Source organism: Equus przewalskii, chromosome 1, assembly GCF_037783145.1.
Source record: "Equus przewalskii isolate Varuska chromosome 1, EquPr2, whole genome shotgun sequence".
Classification (NCBI taxonomy): domain Eukaryota; kingdom Metazoa; phylum Chordata; class Mammalia; order Perissodactyla; family Equidae; genus Equus; species Equus przewalskii.
The window spans coordinates 713,478-731,698 of record NC_091831.1 but is presented as its reverse complement, the minus strand read 5'-3'; the positions used below and the strand labels follow the sequence as shown (position 1 = coordinate 731,698).

The window sequence follows — 18,221 nt, the reverse complement described above, 5'->3', positions numbered from 1 at the left end:
GGCCAGGCGGCACCACACAGCCCCTTTGGCATGAACACAGGAGCCCACAGGAAACTCGTGTGGTGCACAGCTGCCAAGCATCTAGACGGAGTAGCATGCACCAAGGCTGACGCCCAGGTCCTCCAGTGGCCCTTCAAGGCCACACCTAGGAGCAGATATCGCAGTTCACAGTCTGAACTCCAGAACACAGGAGCTCTTTGTAGCCAAAAGTGATGGCAAAGCCCACGTGCTGGCACCTGTCACTGAATGAATCTTGGCAAACGATCCTGCGGTGTTTTAACGCATCTTAGTGATCATAAAGGTCCCAGTTCCATCTTAAATGCCAGGGCATACTTCTGAGCAGGGGACGTGTTGGAGTCATCTTCGCGTGATGGTCAGCACTCAGGACAGAAGTCGCCCTCACTCTCCAAGTGACCCCTGAGGTCTTCATCAACCAGCTTTCCTCCAGGCATCAAATCCCTGAGGGGAATCACTGTCCTCCATCCACCGTTGGTCAGTGTGAGCTGGAGAGGGGAGATCACAAAACTCAGATGAGCAGATGAGTGTGCTGTGCCTCTCAGAGGCACGTGGTGACCTGACAAGCAGTGCACTCAGGCAGATGGATGTAAATGGCTTTTTTATCTTAGCCGAAATTATCATCCTGACTTCTTGGAATTCAGAGGTCCTGATCAACACAAAGAACGCTAGTCCGACCAGGAGGTAGATGTCTCTCAGAGGGATCCTGTGGCTGAAGGGTGGTGCCTGGGACAGGTGCCTGTGCTCACCCAGCCTCCTCGTCTGCACATTCAGCATCCGTGGTCCTTACACTGACCTGGGTGCTGTCAGTTTCCTGCCCCCACCTGGACTGTTCGGCTTCCTGTGACAAACGGTCCCATAGCATCACAGACACTCTCCTCTGTGAGTCGGGCGGCTGGTGGGGTGGCACAAGGCCAGGCCATCCCAGGGTCATTCTTCAAGAGAGGATGTGGGGTGACTTAGTCAAGGGGCTCAAAAGGCATGAGTGCTCAGTCGTCAGAGTGTGCCTGGGCCTCTTCTTATTGCCCAAGAGAGACCGTGCTCCGAGCAGTGGATCTCGTTCCCCCACCAACCATCCATGAGCCCCCCAACCCCTGGCCTCCGCTGGCCTGGGTGAATATCACCTCAGACAAGGAGGCCACACACAGGTCTCCCTGGGTAGTCAGCAGCAGGCGGGGGACAGACTCCAGAGTAGAGAGAAATGGCTGAGGGCTTTGAGTCTGCGGAAGCCAGACCCTGAATCTGGACTCAGCCTGGACGCCTCAGCCCCTTGGGGATGTTCCGAGAAGGGCAGCCAAACTAGCTAGGCCCTGCCCACGGGAGAGCCGAGACCGCAGGCCCGGCCGGCTGGAGGATGTGCAGTGCAGGCAGCTGCCTCCAAGACGACCGATCACAAGTCCAGGGAGGAAATGTCACGAAGAGCCGTCGAGGAAAACTGAGGAGGGGACGTGCAAGGACAATGTCCCCAAAGCGAGATCATGGAAGTGGAACGGCTTCCAAGTCCAGGACGGACGGCTCATCCAGGGGCTACAGACTGGAATGAGTGGACAGTGGTGTTGGCCACAGGGCTGAGAGCCATTTTCCGTGCCCGTCACTGTCACTGTCCCAACCACCTTGCAGACCCCCCCAGCCCCCAGCCTCCATCAGAAAAGCTGCAGTTTGGCCCCTCTCCATCCTCAGAAGAAGCCAGCCCACTCGCCCACCCAGCCTCCGGGTCATTGGCTGCCACAGCCGCTCCAGCCTCCCTGGCCCTGCTCACACTCTCCCAGGCCGCCCCTTCCCCCTACTGGCTGTCGCCTCCTCCAGCACTGTCCCCTTCTTCTCCCTCAGAGGATGTGGGGAGGGCCTGGCAGGGGTGACCCGCTGAGAATCCCTCACACTCACTAGTTCATGTCAGCGTATCTTGCCCACAGAGACCACTGCTCCATGAGGGCGCGGACGGGCTGCTGTCTGCACAGCCGGTGGCTGTTCCTGGGCTGTCCTCCCGAGTGAGGCAGACAGTGACCAGGAGGTTGAGGTCCCCGAGGTGGGGCCCTCCTCACAGCCTGACATGCCTTCTCCTCCAGGTCCTTGCTGGGGGGCGGGTTCACCTGCGGGTTCACCTGCTGGTTCCTTCTGATGCCTACAGCCGCTGCGGGGGAGACTGGCCGGCTCTGCTTCCTCTCCACCCTTTCTGGTGGCCCTTCAGACGCTCGGTCAGGCATTGCTCTCTGTCAACCTGGAAAGCAGGGGCTGAGGCCCAGTTAATGCAGGAGAAACACATGGCTGCCCTAAGGCAGGGAGGCAGATGTTGGGATTTCAAAGTCAGGTTTTCCAGAGGCTCTGGAGGGCTTGCTAATCACTAGGTGTAAACACATAAAGAGAGAATTCCTAGACAAACACCCCATTTAAAATATTAAAGCTGGCTTAGAAAAGACCTGTGGTTTGAAAGTTAGAAAACCCCAGCGGGCTGGAGCTCACTGACTGCCGAATCATCACGGACACCAGATCCTCGCGTGTGCTGGGACCGTGCAGCCTGGAGACCAGACGCTGAGAGTCGCCGTCTGGTGGAGCAAGATGCAGGCTGGCACTTCTGTCTGTGGCTAAACCACCTGCTTCTCCTACTGACATTTCACCCCAGGGGGCTTGTCACTCTTTCTAATGGACAAGGCAGGCTGCAGAGAGGCCCGTTCTGCCTGCTGTCCAGGGCTTCTCATCCTCCAAGAAGCAGATGCCAAGACGTGATGACACATGCGGGGACCCCCTCCATCACCTCCACGTGTGCTGGGCAGCTGTGCTTGTCCTCTCTGCCCTCTGCCCGTGGGCCTGTGGGCCTGGGGCTGGCTGCTGACAACAACTGTGTTGGGGCGAGGAGGGACCCCCCCCCCCTGCATCCCCAGGCTGTGAAGGAATATATCAACGGGATCTTGGCAGTTGTTGGTCTGCATCCCAAGCTGCACAAGGCTGACCTTGGCCAGCCCTGACAGGCTTTCAAATGATTCTCAGGTCTCTCCACCTCTGGGAACCGAGGCCACATGAGCTCCTTCCCACCTCAGTTTCCCAAACTCTGAGACTCACCTCTTCATTAAAGGGCCATACCCTCTGCACCCACCGGCACTGGCTTTCTCTGGGTTGATTGTGCTGCATCTACGCTCTGACCCGTGTTACAGCTTAACACACTGCTCTGTGCAGGACACTTTGGGGGTGTGCACATGTGTTCATGTGTGGGGGGTGTGCACTGTGCATGTATGTGTACATGTGTAGGTGTGTGCACATGTGTGTTTACTTGCACATGTGCCTGTGTGCATGCATTGCACATGTGCATGAGTGTTTGCATGCAATGTGCATGTGTTTATGCACCTGTGTGTGTGTTTGCGTGCACATATGCGTGGGGGATGAGCGGCAGGGAGCAGAGCAGAGGGAGCACTGCTGCGTGTTGGCCCCTCCCTGAGCTGAGCCCTGGGGAAGCAGGTTGGTCTCAGAGGATCTGCTCCCCAGTGTGGAGTGTGGATGGGCGGGGATAGAGAGGGTCTTGGCCAGGGCTGTCCTCCATGATGGCGCCCCTGACATCCAGCAGGCTGTGACCAAGGAGTGGCTCGTGTGCTGGGAGGGGTTAAAGAGGTGCGCTGGGTGTGAAAGCAGAAGCCGTCGTCTCCTGGACATCAGGAGCCACAGCCAGGACGACCCCGACCTGGGCCCTGCGCCCACTGTCCAGGGCTCCCCTGCGTCCCAGGAGTTGGTTTACTCTGACGGGACCACGGGTTCCAGTCGGCAGCAGGGGGAGTGTGCAAGGCAGGGGCCTGAGGCTGGAGGCCTGGCGCGGAGGATGCAGGACAGAGGCGCAGGAGTCGGGCGGGGGTCAGAAGTACCGGAGGCCCCTGCTGTGCCTGCTCCACAGGCTCCTGGAGAAGTCTGGTCCCTTCTCTTTCTTCCTTTCCTTGTTTTTTTCAATTTAACCTTTTTTTTTTGAGAAATACGACATTTACACAAAAGAATGCCTAAAACGTCAGTGCCAGCTTATGAAATTGTTGTCATGTGCCCCTCAGGTGAAGAAATAGAAACTTCCCTGCCGGAAACCTTGGGGATGGAGCCCACACCCCACCCCACCCCACCCCCCACCCCTAATTTCATTGCCTTTTTTTATGGTTTTATCACCCAAGCATGCATCCCTAAACACTGGCTTTGTCCGCACCAATTCTGAGCTGTATGTACATAGAATGGTTTGTTTCACGTTTTTAAAGTCTGGTTTCTTTCACTGCACATTCTCCTTTTAAGATCCATCCACATGTGTAGCCATCTCACATACAAGATAGATCCCTGACTGGACCGTGATTAGTTGACCCTGCGACCGAGCAGCCTGGCCCCACCTAGGCACGGGGCCCTCGGGGTAGTGCCACGGAGCCGGGCGTGTGCGAGGGTCTCTGCAGGGTCGTGCGCACATCCTCGAGCTCTGCTCTCCTCCATCTTCCCCACCTCATCTTTCCATGGGGTTGGGCCTCAGCGGGGTTCACCCCCCGCCGCGTTGATTATGCATTTCCGGCGTCGGTGGGCACCCCTGCTCCTTACGGGCATTTGGGTTTTCTCTCCTGTGAGGCACCCCTGCAAGTCTCCTCCGCTCTTCAGGACGATGCGCCTTTGCTCGCTGAGCTGTAGGAGGTCCATGTACATCCCCACATCACACGCGTGGCTTCACGCATTGCAAATGTCTTTTCTTGCTCCCTCCAGCTGGAAGTTATCTTCTGAAACAGAGGTTTCTGGTATGAACATCACAGTTAGAGGTTGTCATGTCTTATTTCACAAATCCGCCCTCTCTTGAAAATGCCGTTCTCATCCAGCTCTGTAATTCCACCTCTGAGTCTGCCTGGACGGTGAATTTTTGAGGGTAGGATGCGGCAGGGCATATACCATATTAGTCTTCTATCACTGCTGTAACAAATTACCACAAATGTAGGGGTTTAAAACAACACAGATTTATCCTCTCACAGTTCTGGAGATCAGGAGTCGACAGGGGACGCCCTGGATAAAATCCAGGGGTGGGCAGGGCAGTTTCCTCCCCAAGGCCAGGAAGCATGGACTCCAGCTTCCCGAGCTCTCTTGTTCCGCAGCCCCTCCCTCCATCTCCAAAGACAGCAAGTTGCACGTTCGCGTCTCTCTGCCCCCTGCCTCCCCTTATAAGAACCCTTGTGATGATATCAGGCCACCCAGATAATCCAGGACAACCTCCCCATCTCAGGGTCCGTCACTGAATCACGTGTGCACAGTCCCTTTTGCTGTGGAGGTCAGCGGACTCACAGGTTCCAGGATAAGGCCGTGGTCGTCTTGGGGGACCATCATTCACCTACAACAGGGACCGATTTCATGTTCCTGTGTGTGAATATCCCTGATAGCCACCCCACTTCTAGGTCGGACCACCCTCTGCTCTACATGCCCCTTTGCCCTAGATCAGGGGTCCATGAGCTCAGGGCCGTCCTGGCTCCCCATCCGGTCCCCTCGGTGAGCGGTCTCTCTTGCACCCTGCAGCTCTCACCGTGCTCCTCGGGGAGCCTCACAGCCAGCCAGGCAGGTCCCCCACCTCTCTCGTCTTCCACAGTGCCTGCACTCCTCGCCCTGTGCGTGGCTGTGGACATGTTAGTGTGCGGCTCGCGGTGTCACGGGGCAGCAGTTGGGGTTTCATCAAGATCTAGATTCACCTGTTCTTCCTAGAAACTTTTCTCCTAAAGGAAGAGAATTATCTAAATGGGAATTCAATGTTGTGTGGATGACACAAAAGTGACCGTAACGTGGAAGAAGGTGCCAAGGGGAGGACAATCGGGAAGGCCCCCACGGCCGGGTTCAGACCTCATTGGAGAGGGTGTGACCACAGCCCCCCGGTGACCCGGCTGACGTCCTCAGCCACTGGGCGAGCTGGGGCTGGTGCAGAGGGGCCCACCTCAGGGCCAGGGAAGGCGGTCACTGTCTGGGCATGGCTCCCCAGACGTCCTGCACGTCCACCCCGTTGATGGCCCAGCCACAGCAGCAAGAACAGCCACCCAGGGCGGGCGGAGGCTGCAGTGACCTCCAGCGCCCTCTGCTGGCCGAGCCTGCACCGCGCTCCAGGAGCCGCCCTCAGGGAGCCGTGCTCACCACCAACCTGGCAGCAGGGCTGATTTGGAGCTGGAACAGCTCAGGGAAAGGCAGGATTCGCTCCCTGCAGAGGAAGAAGCATCCCACTGGCTCGAGGAGGCCTGGCTGGAGGCGGTGGAAGGGCTGTGATCTCACTCTGCGGTACAGGTGGCCCGAGAAGGCTCCGAAGGCACAATCTGGCTCGGGCTGCAGCCTCAAGAACCCCCCAGGGTGCGGTGGATGGGGTGGGCCAGGGCTGCCCAGGATGGAGGGTTGGGGGGCACGGCCTGAGCCAGCCCAGGGGCTCCAGGGCCCTGACCGCCTCCCGGCTTCCACTGGCTGGAGGACCCATCCATCCTCAAGGGACGGCCAGCAGCCACCAGGAAAGGGAGAGGAGTTGATGGCACTGAATCAGCCTCAGGTGACACCCACAGTGGGGTCTCCAGGGCAAGCTGTCCGCAAGTGGCTGTGGCTTAGCATTGTCATCCCTTTCTCCGTCTACCCCAGGATGCCAGAGGGACCAGTACTGCAGGGTCTTCTGTGGGCTCGCCTGGGCCATGGTGGGGATGGGGGATCGAGGCTTGAGCAGAGGGAGCCCGATGCCATTCTTGCCACTTCCCTCCTGGGCTGCCTGCTGACACGCCTCATCCGACACTAAAGGGACCTCCTGATCAGAACAAGGAGATCTTGCTCTCCATGGCAGTGGAGGCACAACTCACGGGAAAGTGCCTTTCAGAGGAGCTTCCTGAGCCCTGTCGACCGTAGGAGCGGAGCTGCCGCATGAGGTGCCGGTGGATGCCCTCACCTGTCACAGCTGGAAATGGACAGCCAGCCCAGGCAGCCCCCTTTGCTCTGCGGCTGGAACAAGCTTCAACAAGGCTGCTCCGGGCCAAGTCCCCAGCACACGCTCACCTGTGACATCTTCCTTGAGTCATTAAAAGCAGTCAGGGACGCCTTCCCCAGTTTTGTCCAGCTTGGCTCGCTGCTGTGCATGCCATGCTGGAATCATGCAGGCTTTTTCCTTTCCCTTCTTTACATGCAGACAACGCCAGGTCTGCAAACACTTGCGTTCATTTCCCTCCAGCGCCACCACTTCAGCAGGAGCAACTCTGGAGCATCTGGCCCTTGGGTTGGCCCCTCGCTCAGGCCAGACTCGCCTGTGGTGGCATCCTGTACATTTGGCCTGTTTCCTTGTCAAATGGCCTTCGTTCCTACATCCGTCCCTGCCGGCTGTGGAGGATGCCTGCTCGTACTCAGAGCTGCGGAAATGCCCTTCAAGCTCAAGGCCACTGAGCTGCTCTGGCAAGTCCAGGACCTGCCCCACTGCACCTGTTTTCACCTGCAAAGAGTGAAGATTGTATGAAAACAGAGACTTGGCACTACCACTCAGATGAATGTGCTGTGTGCCTGCAACACGCTCGGAGCTCTCTGAGCAGTACGGGGGTGGGGGGTGAGGTCCCCGCCTTTGTGGAGGACAAGCAGGGTGACCTCAGATGTGCAGGGAGTAAAACAAGGCACGACAGGCATAGAGCATCTTCTCAAGGAGGTGAGTCGTGCCTGGAGCCACAGGAGGGGCAGAGCCATCAGGAAGGGCCAGGCCAGGGGTCCAGGCAGAGGGACAGAAATGGAAATGGGAGGCCCTAGGCAGCCACGAGCACTGGGGGCTGAGCCTGGAGAGGCAGTGGGCGGAGAGGACTGGGGTCTGGTCCAATGAGGGGCTTAGAGGGGCTTGGTCATCAGTCAGTTTGATTGTCATTAGGCTGAAAATGCTGCCTTAACAAACTTGGGTTTTGGTGTTTCCTGATGCTTTCTGAGCAAATGAGGCCCAAGAAGAGCGGGCCCCTGGTGGGGGGCTCAGTGCTCAGCTGTTCTCTCCTCAGGGAGACAGGGCAAAGCATCTATCATCAGCTTGTCGGTCTCCTCTCCAAGACCACACTGTCCTGATTACAATGGCTTTGTCCTAAGTCTTGAAGTCAGATAATGTGACTCCTCCATCTTTTTGTTACATTTTTAAGATGGCTTGGATAGTCTAGGTCCTTTACATTTGCATATAAATTTTAGAATAAATTCATCAACTTTAAAAATAAAAAATCGGGCTGGCCCCATGGCCAAGTGGTTAAGTTTGTGCGCTCCACTTCAGTGGTCCGGGGTTTGCAGGTTCAGATCCTGAGCGCAGAGACCTACGCACTGCTCATCAAGCCATGCTGTGGTGGCGTCCCACATAGAAAAACTAGAATGACTTACAACTAGGATATACAACTATGTGCAAGGGCTTTGGGGAGAAAAACAAGAAGATGGGCAATAGATGTTAGCTCAGGGCCAATCTTCCTCACCAAAGGAAGAAAGATAGAAAGAAACCGCTGAGCTTATGGTCTTACGTCATTGTAAATAGCTTTTTTATTTTCCAATGCTTTCCTTCTAATATAAAAACATAAGTGATTTTTGGGTATTAACCTTGCAATGTTCCTAAATTCACTTATTCATCCTAGTAGCTATCTTGTAGATTCCACGGCATTTGTCATGTAATAGATCATGTTGTCTGCAAACCGGAATGTATCCACTTCTTCATCACGGGTGCCTTGATTTCTTTGCTGCCTGTTACAATGTGCAGCCTTCAGGACAATGTTTAGTAGGACTGGGGAGAGGGACATCCTTGTCCTGCTCCTGATCTCGGGGGAACATTCAATGTCTCATCAAGTAGGACACTGACTGTGGATTTTCCGTTGATGCTTCTTAGCAGATTGAGGAGACTTCAGTCTATTCAATTTACTGCCTTTTTTTATGATGAATGTGTACTGACTTTTGTCAAATAGTTTTACTGCATCTATCAAATGGTCACATGGTTTCTCCTTATTGTGTTTATATGAAGAACTACTGGCCTGATGTTTATGAATAACAAACTAACTTTGCATTTCTGTGATTAATCTTACTTAAGTGGTCGTGATGTTTTATCCTTTTCATAAAGTCTTAGATTTCATTTGCTAACATATTGTTAGAGATGTTTGTGTCTGTGTTCATGAGGAATATTTAAGGTGTCAACTTTAGAAGCAAACTCACCTGTAATTTTACCCTCAAAATAAGTTTATGCAGGAATAGCCAAAAGAATTACAATTCAGGATGTGCATGCAATGATGAACCATAGACAAACCCAGAGAACTAAGGAGGGAGCTGCTTTTATAGAGAAAAGGGGGAGAGGGAGGGGCTGTCCTAAAGGAAAGTCCTCTGGGGGAGGGTAACAGTTCAGGGTGGCAACAACTTCTCACTGGCTGAGCTGTGGCATTTCTGATTGGCTGGGCTGCAGCGTTTCTCATTGGCTGGGCTGCAGCATTTCTCACTGGCTGGGCTGCAGAATTTCTGATTGGCTAGGCTGCAGCATTTCTCATTGGCTGGGCTGTGGCATTTCTGATTGGCTGGTCTGTGGCATTTCTGATTGGCTGGGCTGCGGCGTTTCTCATTGGCTGGGCTGCAGCATTTCTCACTGGCTGGACTGTGGCATTTCTGATAGGCTGGGCTGTGGCATTTCTGATTGGCTGGGCTGTGGTGTTTCTCATTGGCTGGGCTGTGGCGTTTCTCATTGGCTGGGCTGCAGCATTTCTCACTGGCTGGACTGCGGCATTTCTGATAGGCTGGGCTGTGGCATTTCTGATTGGCTGGGCTGTGGTGTTTCTCGTTGGCTGGGCTGTTGCTGCTGGGAGAGAAATCTTCCTTCACAGTAAAGTGGTTGTACTTCCTGTCAGAGGTGGAGCATCCTCTGTTCTTGTTTGGTGTCGTTTACATTGTGGGATGGGGGGGACAGCTCCCCCTGCAGGCCTTCCCGACTCCAATTTAGTTAAGGTTTCCTTAGTTAATTTCCACAGAGGCATAAATTAACTCTTTTTCAAATGTCTCTGTCCAGTTTTGGTATCAGCTTATGCTGGCTTTGTAAACTGAGTCAGGAGGTATCCCCTCCTCCCTTATTTTCTGGAAAAGCTTCTATAAGATCAGTGTCCTCTCTTCCTTAGATACCAGTGATGTTCTCCAGGCCTGGAGTTTCTCTGTTAGATGTATGTGGTTATTGAAGTCAGTCTTTTTACGAGACATAGGGTATTCGGATTTCTAATTCTTTTTGCTTCAATTTTGGTAAGTTGTATTTTTTTCCAAGGAATTTATCCATTTCAAATCAGTTTCTGAATTGTCAACAGGCAGTTATAATACAGTAATTCTTTTAATGTCTGTGGGACAAGTGTTGATAACCCTCTTGATGCTAGAAATTTATGTTCTCTCTCTCTTTGCTCTTGATCAGCATAGCTATGTGTATATAGTTTTATCGATTTTTTTTTTTTGAAAATTAACTTTTGGCTTGGTAATTTTCACTACTTTCTGTTTTCCTTTTTAATTTATTTCTGCTCCTACCTTTATCATCTCTTTCTTCCTGGCTACTTTGAGTTGCTTTGATCTTTTATTTTTCTGCCTTGTTGAGGTGAAATCTCAGCTTCCTGCAGACCTTTTTCCCTCACAGAAGCATTCACAGCTATGAATGTCTCTCTAAGCCCTACTTTAGCTGCATCCCAGAAATATTATGTTGTATTTCTTTATCATTCTGTTTAAAATGTTTTCCAAATTCTCTTGTGATGTCTTCTTTGATCTGTGGATTATTCAGAAGTGTGTCATTTCATTTCTAGGTATTTGTGGTTTTCCTAGTTATCTTATTGTTATTAATTCTAGTTTGATTTCAGTGGTCAGAAAACACATTCAGTGCGACTTCAGTCCTTTTGGAGCATCATGCCATCTGTCATGGTGAATAGACCACATGCACTGGAGAAGAATAAGAGCTATGCGGTTATTGGGTGTGATGTTCTAGAAAGAACAGTTAGGGCGACCTGATTCACATTATTGTTCAGATGTCCTATTTCTTTGGTTGGTCTGTCAACTGCTAAGAGAGGGGAGTTAAACCACCAATCTGATCTTGGAACTGTCTGTTTCTCACTTTAATTTTACCTATTTTTCCTTCTCATATTGAGCCTTTTCTCAGGCCTCCACACATTCATGGTTGTCACGTCTTCCTGTGAGCCAACACAGATGTCGTCATGAAATGCCTCTCTCTTTCCCCTAAAGTCTGTTTATGTGGTCTTGATGTAGCCACACCTACCTTCTTGGCTCACAGTTTGTGTAAATAGCTTTTTCCATCCATTAACTTTCAACCTCTCTGTGTCTTTACACTTAAAATGCTTCTCTTGCAGACAGTGTGTAATTGGGCCCTGCTTTCTTGTCGTTAATCTATTTGGACGACCACTGCCTGTGCGCTGGAGTGTTTAGCCCATTAGAATGTAGAGAATTTTGACTGGGTGACTCTGGCTCTTCATGTTGCTCTTTGTTTTCTGTTTTTACTTCCTTCTGTCTTTTTTATTTTTCTTCTGTTCCTCCTTACATCTTTTACTTCCTTCTTTTGGATTATTTTAATGTTTTTTAAAATTTCTTCTGAATTTATCGATGAGCTTTCTGTCTATTGACTTTTTGTGGTTCCTTTAGGGATTGAAATACACAGCTTTTGCACAGTCCGTTTAGTGTGAAGATTGTACTATTTCATGTAAAATATATTAGAATTGGCAACAGATGTTAGCTCAGGGCCAATCCTCACTAAATAAATAAATAAATAAATAAATAAATAGAATATATTAGAAACCTTACAACTGTATGGGACCATCTCCCCCCACCTTTATGCTTCAGGCGCCGCATATTTCACCCTCATTCATTAACACTCCACAGGCATTAAATTCTTTCTTTAAACAGTCACATATATATTAAAGAAATTAAGAGGAAACAAGATCTTTTATATTTACCTTATATTTAGCATTTCTGATGCTCTTCATTCCTCCAAGTTTCCATCTGGTACAACATTCCTTCAACCTCAAGGATTTCGTTTGGCATTTCTTGAAGTGCAGGTCAGCTGACGACAAATTCTCTTTGTTTTATTCTTGTCAGAATATGTCTTTATTTACCCTTCATTCAGAAGTATCTGCTCTCGAGATATAGAATCCCCAGGGGTCGTCGTGAGGGACCCTAGGCAGGGTCACCCTGCTCCCGCCTGTGGACCTGGGACCCCTGTTCTTCCCCTCGAGGGACGTAGTGCCATTGCACTGACTGGAGGACAGCGCCTCTCTCATGGGTGGTGGTCTCTCAGTGGCCCCTTAGTCGCCACCCGGAGGCTGACCATCACTCACCACCCGTCACTGCCTGTGATGACCACCATGCTCTGTAGCCAGGTGCCCAGGGCATACGTGCTTGGTGGTTCCTGGTCTTCACGTCCCTCAGATCCTGTGTCAGTGGTGGGGCAACAGAACGCCCTCGGATGGATCTGTCGGCTGAGGCCTCTTGGACAGGAAAGTCAGCCTGTGCCCAGAGCAGGGCCAGCTCCTGTCCAGATGAATCACTGTCTTCCTGGGGAAGGGTCGAATGTCAGAATTTGCCCCGAGCAGCTGAGAAGCTGGACTGCCAGGCAGTGCACGAAGGCTCGAGGGCCCAAGAAGGGCCTGGGACAGCCACCCTGAGCTTTCCACTCTGAGGTTATCAGGCAGGCTGGCCTAAAGCATGTGTACTGGCTGCTCACCGGATGCCACCTGCCTGCCAGAAGGAGTGTGACCCAGGCCCTGGCGGAGGGCTGTTCCCAGAGGGGAACTCAGCTAAGAGCCACCTGTGCCTGGTGGGATGAGTGCTTCCACCTGAAGGGAGCCTGGATGTCGCTAGGGTCCCATACAGTCCCCCATGAGACACAGAGCCCTGCCCACTAGGGTCCCACTTCTGTCCAGGGGCTTCATATTGTTCTGGTTATTTCTGCTACATGAGCCCAGGGCCTCCCCTGCCCCCTGTGTGCTGGATCTGCCCATGGTCATCTCTGCACAGGTGCAGGAGCCAGCGAGCTGGGGCGAGGGGAGACGAGGGGAGGGGAGGGGGGAGAGGAGGGTGAGAAGAGAGAAGGTGGGGAGAGGGGAGGGAGGAGTGGAGGAGTGGAGGGAGGGCAAAGGGTGGAGGGAGGGGAGGAGAAGGAAGATGAAGGGCAGGGGTGGAGGGCAAGAGGAGAGGAGGCGGAGAGGAGCGGCCTGGCCCGGGCAGCCTCTCCTCCCGACCCTCCTCGGCCTTGAGGAGAGCTAGAAAGACGGTGCTGTCCCTGGGGGTCCCAGGTGGGTTTCAAGGGGCAGTGAGTGGGCCCTGTGCTCCCTCAGGTTCTACCTCATCAGCGGAGGGGTTCCCTTCATCATCTGTGGGGTCACAGCCGCCACAAACATCGGGAATTATGGGACGGAGGATGAGGACTCAGCATAGTGAGTACCGGGTGTCAAGGGGGTGGAGGGTGGCACCGGGCCTGACGCTCCTGCCCAGGAGCGCCTCCCCACACCCAGGCCACTCACGGCAGGAGGCGTCCAGCGGGGCCACCCCCGCCCCTCATGGCCACTCATAGACGATAGACTGAAACAGGCCCTGGACACCACCAATGACCATACCAGGTGTCCATGTGGTGACAGTGGACAAAAGTTGGTGGCCCACACCTCACGTCCCCCCAACAGACTCAGTTTCCCACCCACCTCTTCCTCGGGCTCGTGGGCTGGTTCTTCTGAGATGGGAAGGGCCTGAGGGACAAGCGACTACTGGGCAGCAGCGCCGAGGCAGCTCAGAGGGCAGAGCCCAGCCGTGCCCCTAGCCCAGTGCCCTCCCTGGCTCCTCCTCCTCCTCAGTCACCTCTAAAAGGCCAGCCCTGTGGGACACCTGGCCCTGTTCTCTCCGGGACACTGGGCACCCAGGTCCAGTGCTACTGAGGAGGGAGAAGAGGCAGCACCAGAGACGGGCGGGCAGACGGCTCGGACAGCAGCCTGGCTCCCGCCTGTGCCCCTCACACCCCCAACCCATCCACGCTCTCATGAGCCTGGCACTGCAGGTTCCATCCCACGTCCCACTGGGCCCGTGTCTGTTTCCTGAGCACACAATTCACTCACCCGCAGCAGGAGACATCCTTGTCCCAGTGAGCTCAGGGGAACAGAGACCCCCAGCAGCCCCTCCCTGACCTGCTGTCCTCCCACAGCTGCTGGATGGCCTGGGAGCCCAGCCTGGGGGCCTTCTATGGGCCAGCTGCCTTCATCGCCCTGGTCACCTGCGTGTACTTCCTTGGCACCTACGTCCAGCTACGGCGCCACCCGGAACGCAGGTACGAGCTCAGGGAACGGACGGAGGAGCAGCAGCGGCTGGCGGGGCCTGAGGCCGGCCACAGCCCCAGGGCCCCGCGGGTCACCCCTCCCACCTGTGACGCCCTGGCCACCTCACTGCTGCAGAACGAGCACTCTTTCAAGGCCCAGCTGCGGGCTGCCGCCTTCACACTGTTCCTGTTCATGGCCACGTGGACCTTCGGGGCGCTGGCCGTGTCGCAGGGCCACTTCCTGGACATGGTCTTCAGCTGCCTGTACGGCGCCTTCTGTGTGACACTGGGGCTCTTCGTGCTCATCCACCACTGCGCCAAGCGGGACGACGTGTGGCACTGCTGGTGGTCCTGCTGCCCCTCCCGCGGGGACGCCCATGCCACAAAGCTCAGCACCCACCCTGCTCTTGACGCCAACGGGGACGCACTGGGGCACGCGGCCTGCCTGCAGGACTCACCATGTCCTGGCAAGCCGCGGTCCTTCGGCCACCTGCCCGCCGGCCACTGCAAGATGACCAACCTGCAGGCTGCCCAGAGCCATGTCAGCTGCCTGTCACCAGCCACGCCCTGCTGCTCCAAGATGCACTGTGAGCAGCTGATGGAGGACGCAGCCCACATCCACGTCCACGAGGAGGGTGCCTGCGGGCCTGACCCGCACCTGCACAGGTGCCTCCAGGGCAGAACTAAGCCTCACTACTTCAGACGGCTCGGGGCGGCCGCGGCTGAGCAGGAGTGCGCCTACCACATCCCGTCCAGTCTGGACGGCAGCCCCCACAGCTCACGCACGGACAGCCCCCCCAGCTCACTTGAGGGCCCAGTGGGGTCGCACACGATGGCCTGCTGCTCCCAGGGTGACCCCTTCCCCTTGGTCAGCCAGCCCGAGGGTGGCGACGCCAGCCCCACGCTCTTCGGCTGCCCCCCACGGCCAGGCAGGGAGGTGGCCCATGGCCCGGCCCACTTCGAGATGCTCCGGAGGACACAGTCCCTGCCCTTTGGCAGCCCCGGCCAGAACGGGCTGCTCAAGGGTGACATGCACGAGGCTGTGCCCTACAGCACCGATGGCACAGGCAACATCCGGACGGGGCCCTGGAAGAATGAGACAACTGTGTAGCCAGGCCTTGCGTCACCATGCCTGTGCCCACACGGCCACTCACCACCGTGCCCTGGACAAGTCAGAGCAGAGTGGGGCCCTCTGCCGTGGGAGGTCGGCGGGGGGGTCACCAAGTGACCAAACCTCTCTAAAGGGGCCGGAACCCCCACTGACCCTTTGTTGTGAAGGACCGAACAGGAAGACGCTTTGGGCCATGTCTGCCTCAGCTAATCTGAGGTCAGCTGGGCCATCCACATCCACAGTCCTGCAGCACCCAGTGTCCAGGCAGCCCAGAGACGGAGCGAGGTTCTATCAGAGGAAACGCCTCAGGCCCCGCGTGGTTCCTGGCAGCCCTGCCTGCCTGGCTGCGGTGGGCCTGGCCATGGCAGGAGGCACCCCTGGTATCCCCTAGCATTTAATGTGTGTTCTGTTAAGCTTTGTTCCAAGGGGCCGGCAGCCTGGACCTGAGCAGTTGCTGAGGCCCCTCTGCTGTTCCCATGTCTGAGTCACAGGAACCATGTCGGCATCTCTGCCCGGCACCGCCTCCACCTTCAGCCCCATCCTGGATGCAGCCCCAGCCCCCGAGGCCTGAGAGTGTCACCGATCTTGGGTCACCCAGCTGCCCTCGGGGGCATGTGGGCAGAGGGAGCAGCCTGTGCCTTTGGAAATGCCCACGTGTCCTTCAACGGAGACTTGACTTCCAAAGCCAGCTGCCGCCAGGACTGGATGCAGCCCCAACGTGCACGTTTGGGAAGAATAAAGCTCCCTGCTCCAAAAAGAAGAGGAGCTGGCCTTTCCAAGAACATCTGGATATGAAGTCTTGACTTGGAAGACAGATGTTGATTCCAGTGGGACTTCTGCAGAAGCAGGAGGCCCATCCCACAGAGGGGTCCGTGGGTCCCCACAGAGGCAGAAAGCCTGAACATTCAGAGGGACGTGCGTGTGAGGCTGAGCACAGTGGTTCCGCCCTCCCTTCCTCCTCCAGGTCTGTGGCACACGTGCAGATACATGTACACACACACACATGCACACACGTGCCCTTGTCCATGCTCACACTACGTGTGCACATGCCGTCTATATGCATGTGTGCATCGTGTGTACACACTCTACACATGCACAATACAACACCATATACATGTGCATGCATGCATACACATGCAGTGCATGCAGCAATACACCACAGTGCACGCACATGCAGTGCACACAGCACATACACCACACATGAGCATACACAGTACATCGTGCACATGCAGGTGGTGTGTTTTCCAGCCGTCCGAGCACTGAGTTTTCACTGCACTGCACAGACATCATCACCATGGCTCTCCACTGTGCTCTGCCGTCTGGGCGGGGGGCCTGCACCCGGAGCAGACCCTTCCTGACACATACCTGGGAGGAGTGGGGATTGCGTCGGGGTGTCCCAGAGTCCGACGCTCAGCATCTGAGCACGCAGAGCCTCAGTTCCCAGGATTCTTGGAAACCTGATAGTGACGTTCTAACATACCGTGGTGTGCTGTACCTGCCACGGACCCCGTGTGTCCTCACAGGTCACCCAGAGGCAACCTCACAGAGTAACCGGATGACCGCCGGCGGTTCCTTTCGCCTTCACTGCCCGACCTGTTCACCTGCTTCCGTAGCCAACATGAACCAGAGACCAAGGCTGTGCTGTGTACACGCTGTAGATGCAGAACTGTCAACGAAATACAGTATTTTGCATTGTCGCCCTTTGTGAGGCTGATTAATAGCATCCACGTGTGTCTCTTGCCCTCGATGGGTGGCGGGCCCACCTTGGCACCTGGCCCCCTTCTATGCCCTGGGACCCAGGGTGGGGCCAGGGAGCCGGCCAGGCTGCTTTTCCCTGGACCCTCCCAGGGGGGTCCACCACCCTCCCTGCCCTCGGCACCCTGGCAGAACAGAGTGCGCCTCACCATTCAAACCAAAGAAATTCAACAGCAAATATTAAACCTGGCGTGCTTCAATCTTGATTCAGCCTCCTGAGTCCACTTGGCAACAGTGTTGTGAAAAATTCCATTTGTATGTAATGTTTTGACAGTATAGATACACAGCATGACCACAGTGTAGGAGCATCCACGTGGAATAAGAAGGATGTGGAATGGCAGGTTCACTCCAGGTGGGGAAGATGGCAGGAGAGGTGTGGCGACGGAGGGGGTCCCCCCGTAATGGATCCCACCCTCCTCCGCAAGCCAGGCGTGGCCCACGCCCCAGCCTCTCTGCTGCCCCCAGTCCCGCCTCACTGGGCTGCTGCATAAAACACAGGACCTGGGCTGGCGGGCATCGGCTCCACTGTGTCCTGCTCTCGTGGGCCCAGGCCAGTGCTGGCCACGGGCCTTTCCCTCGTCTAGGGATGTCCCATGGAGCCACCTGGCGCTGAGGAGGCCACTGCCACATCCTCCCCTCCCTCCCCAGGACAGTAACATTGTTTTAAATTCACTCTATCTTTAAGTGTGCATAAATATTCATACTTTCACAGTTACTACCAGCAGATTACTTATCCACACTCACGGCTCTGGCGACTCGCCCACATGGCTCTTGTGGGGGCAGCCCTGCAGGTCAGGCCCATGTGGCCCAGGCTCCCAGGGCACACGTACCTCATAGGAGCAGGTGTCTGTGGCCCCTGAAGGTACGTCTCACTCACTTAGATCCAGAAGGAAGAAACACGTTTGTGTCAGAGCAAGCTTGTGGCCAAGGAACAGAAAAGGAAATGGAACGGAAGCCCCCTGGGAATGGACTGCACCCCCTACTGGCCAGAGAGGCCTCGCTTCCTGTGGCCAGCGGGAGAAGGCCTGCAAGGCTGTGCCCGGGGGCACGGAGAGCTGACAGGCTGCACGGCAGGGTCCAGGGGCTGTGCAGGGA

The 18,221-nt window shown here is 55.2% G+C and overlaps 1 protein-coding gene across 1 annotated transcript in view; it reads left to right on the top strand.

Moving 5' to 3' along the window:
* Positions 1 to 17,332, top strand: part of ADGRA1 (adhesion G protein-coupled receptor A1) — a 44,824-nt gene extending 27,492 nt beyond the window's left edge. Inside the window, exons 6-7 of the mRNA XM_070630820.1 lie at positions 13,296 to 13,394; positions 14,150 to 17,332. Coding sequence (XP_070486921.1) covers positions 13,296 to 13,394; positions 14,150 to 15,371 — 1,321 coding nt within the window. The 3' untranslated portion in view covers positions 15,372 to 17,332. The remainder of the gene's footprint in view (positions 1 to 13,295; positions 13,395 to 14,149) is intronic.
* The last annotated feature ends 889 nt before the right edge of the window (positions 17,333 to 18,221 follow it).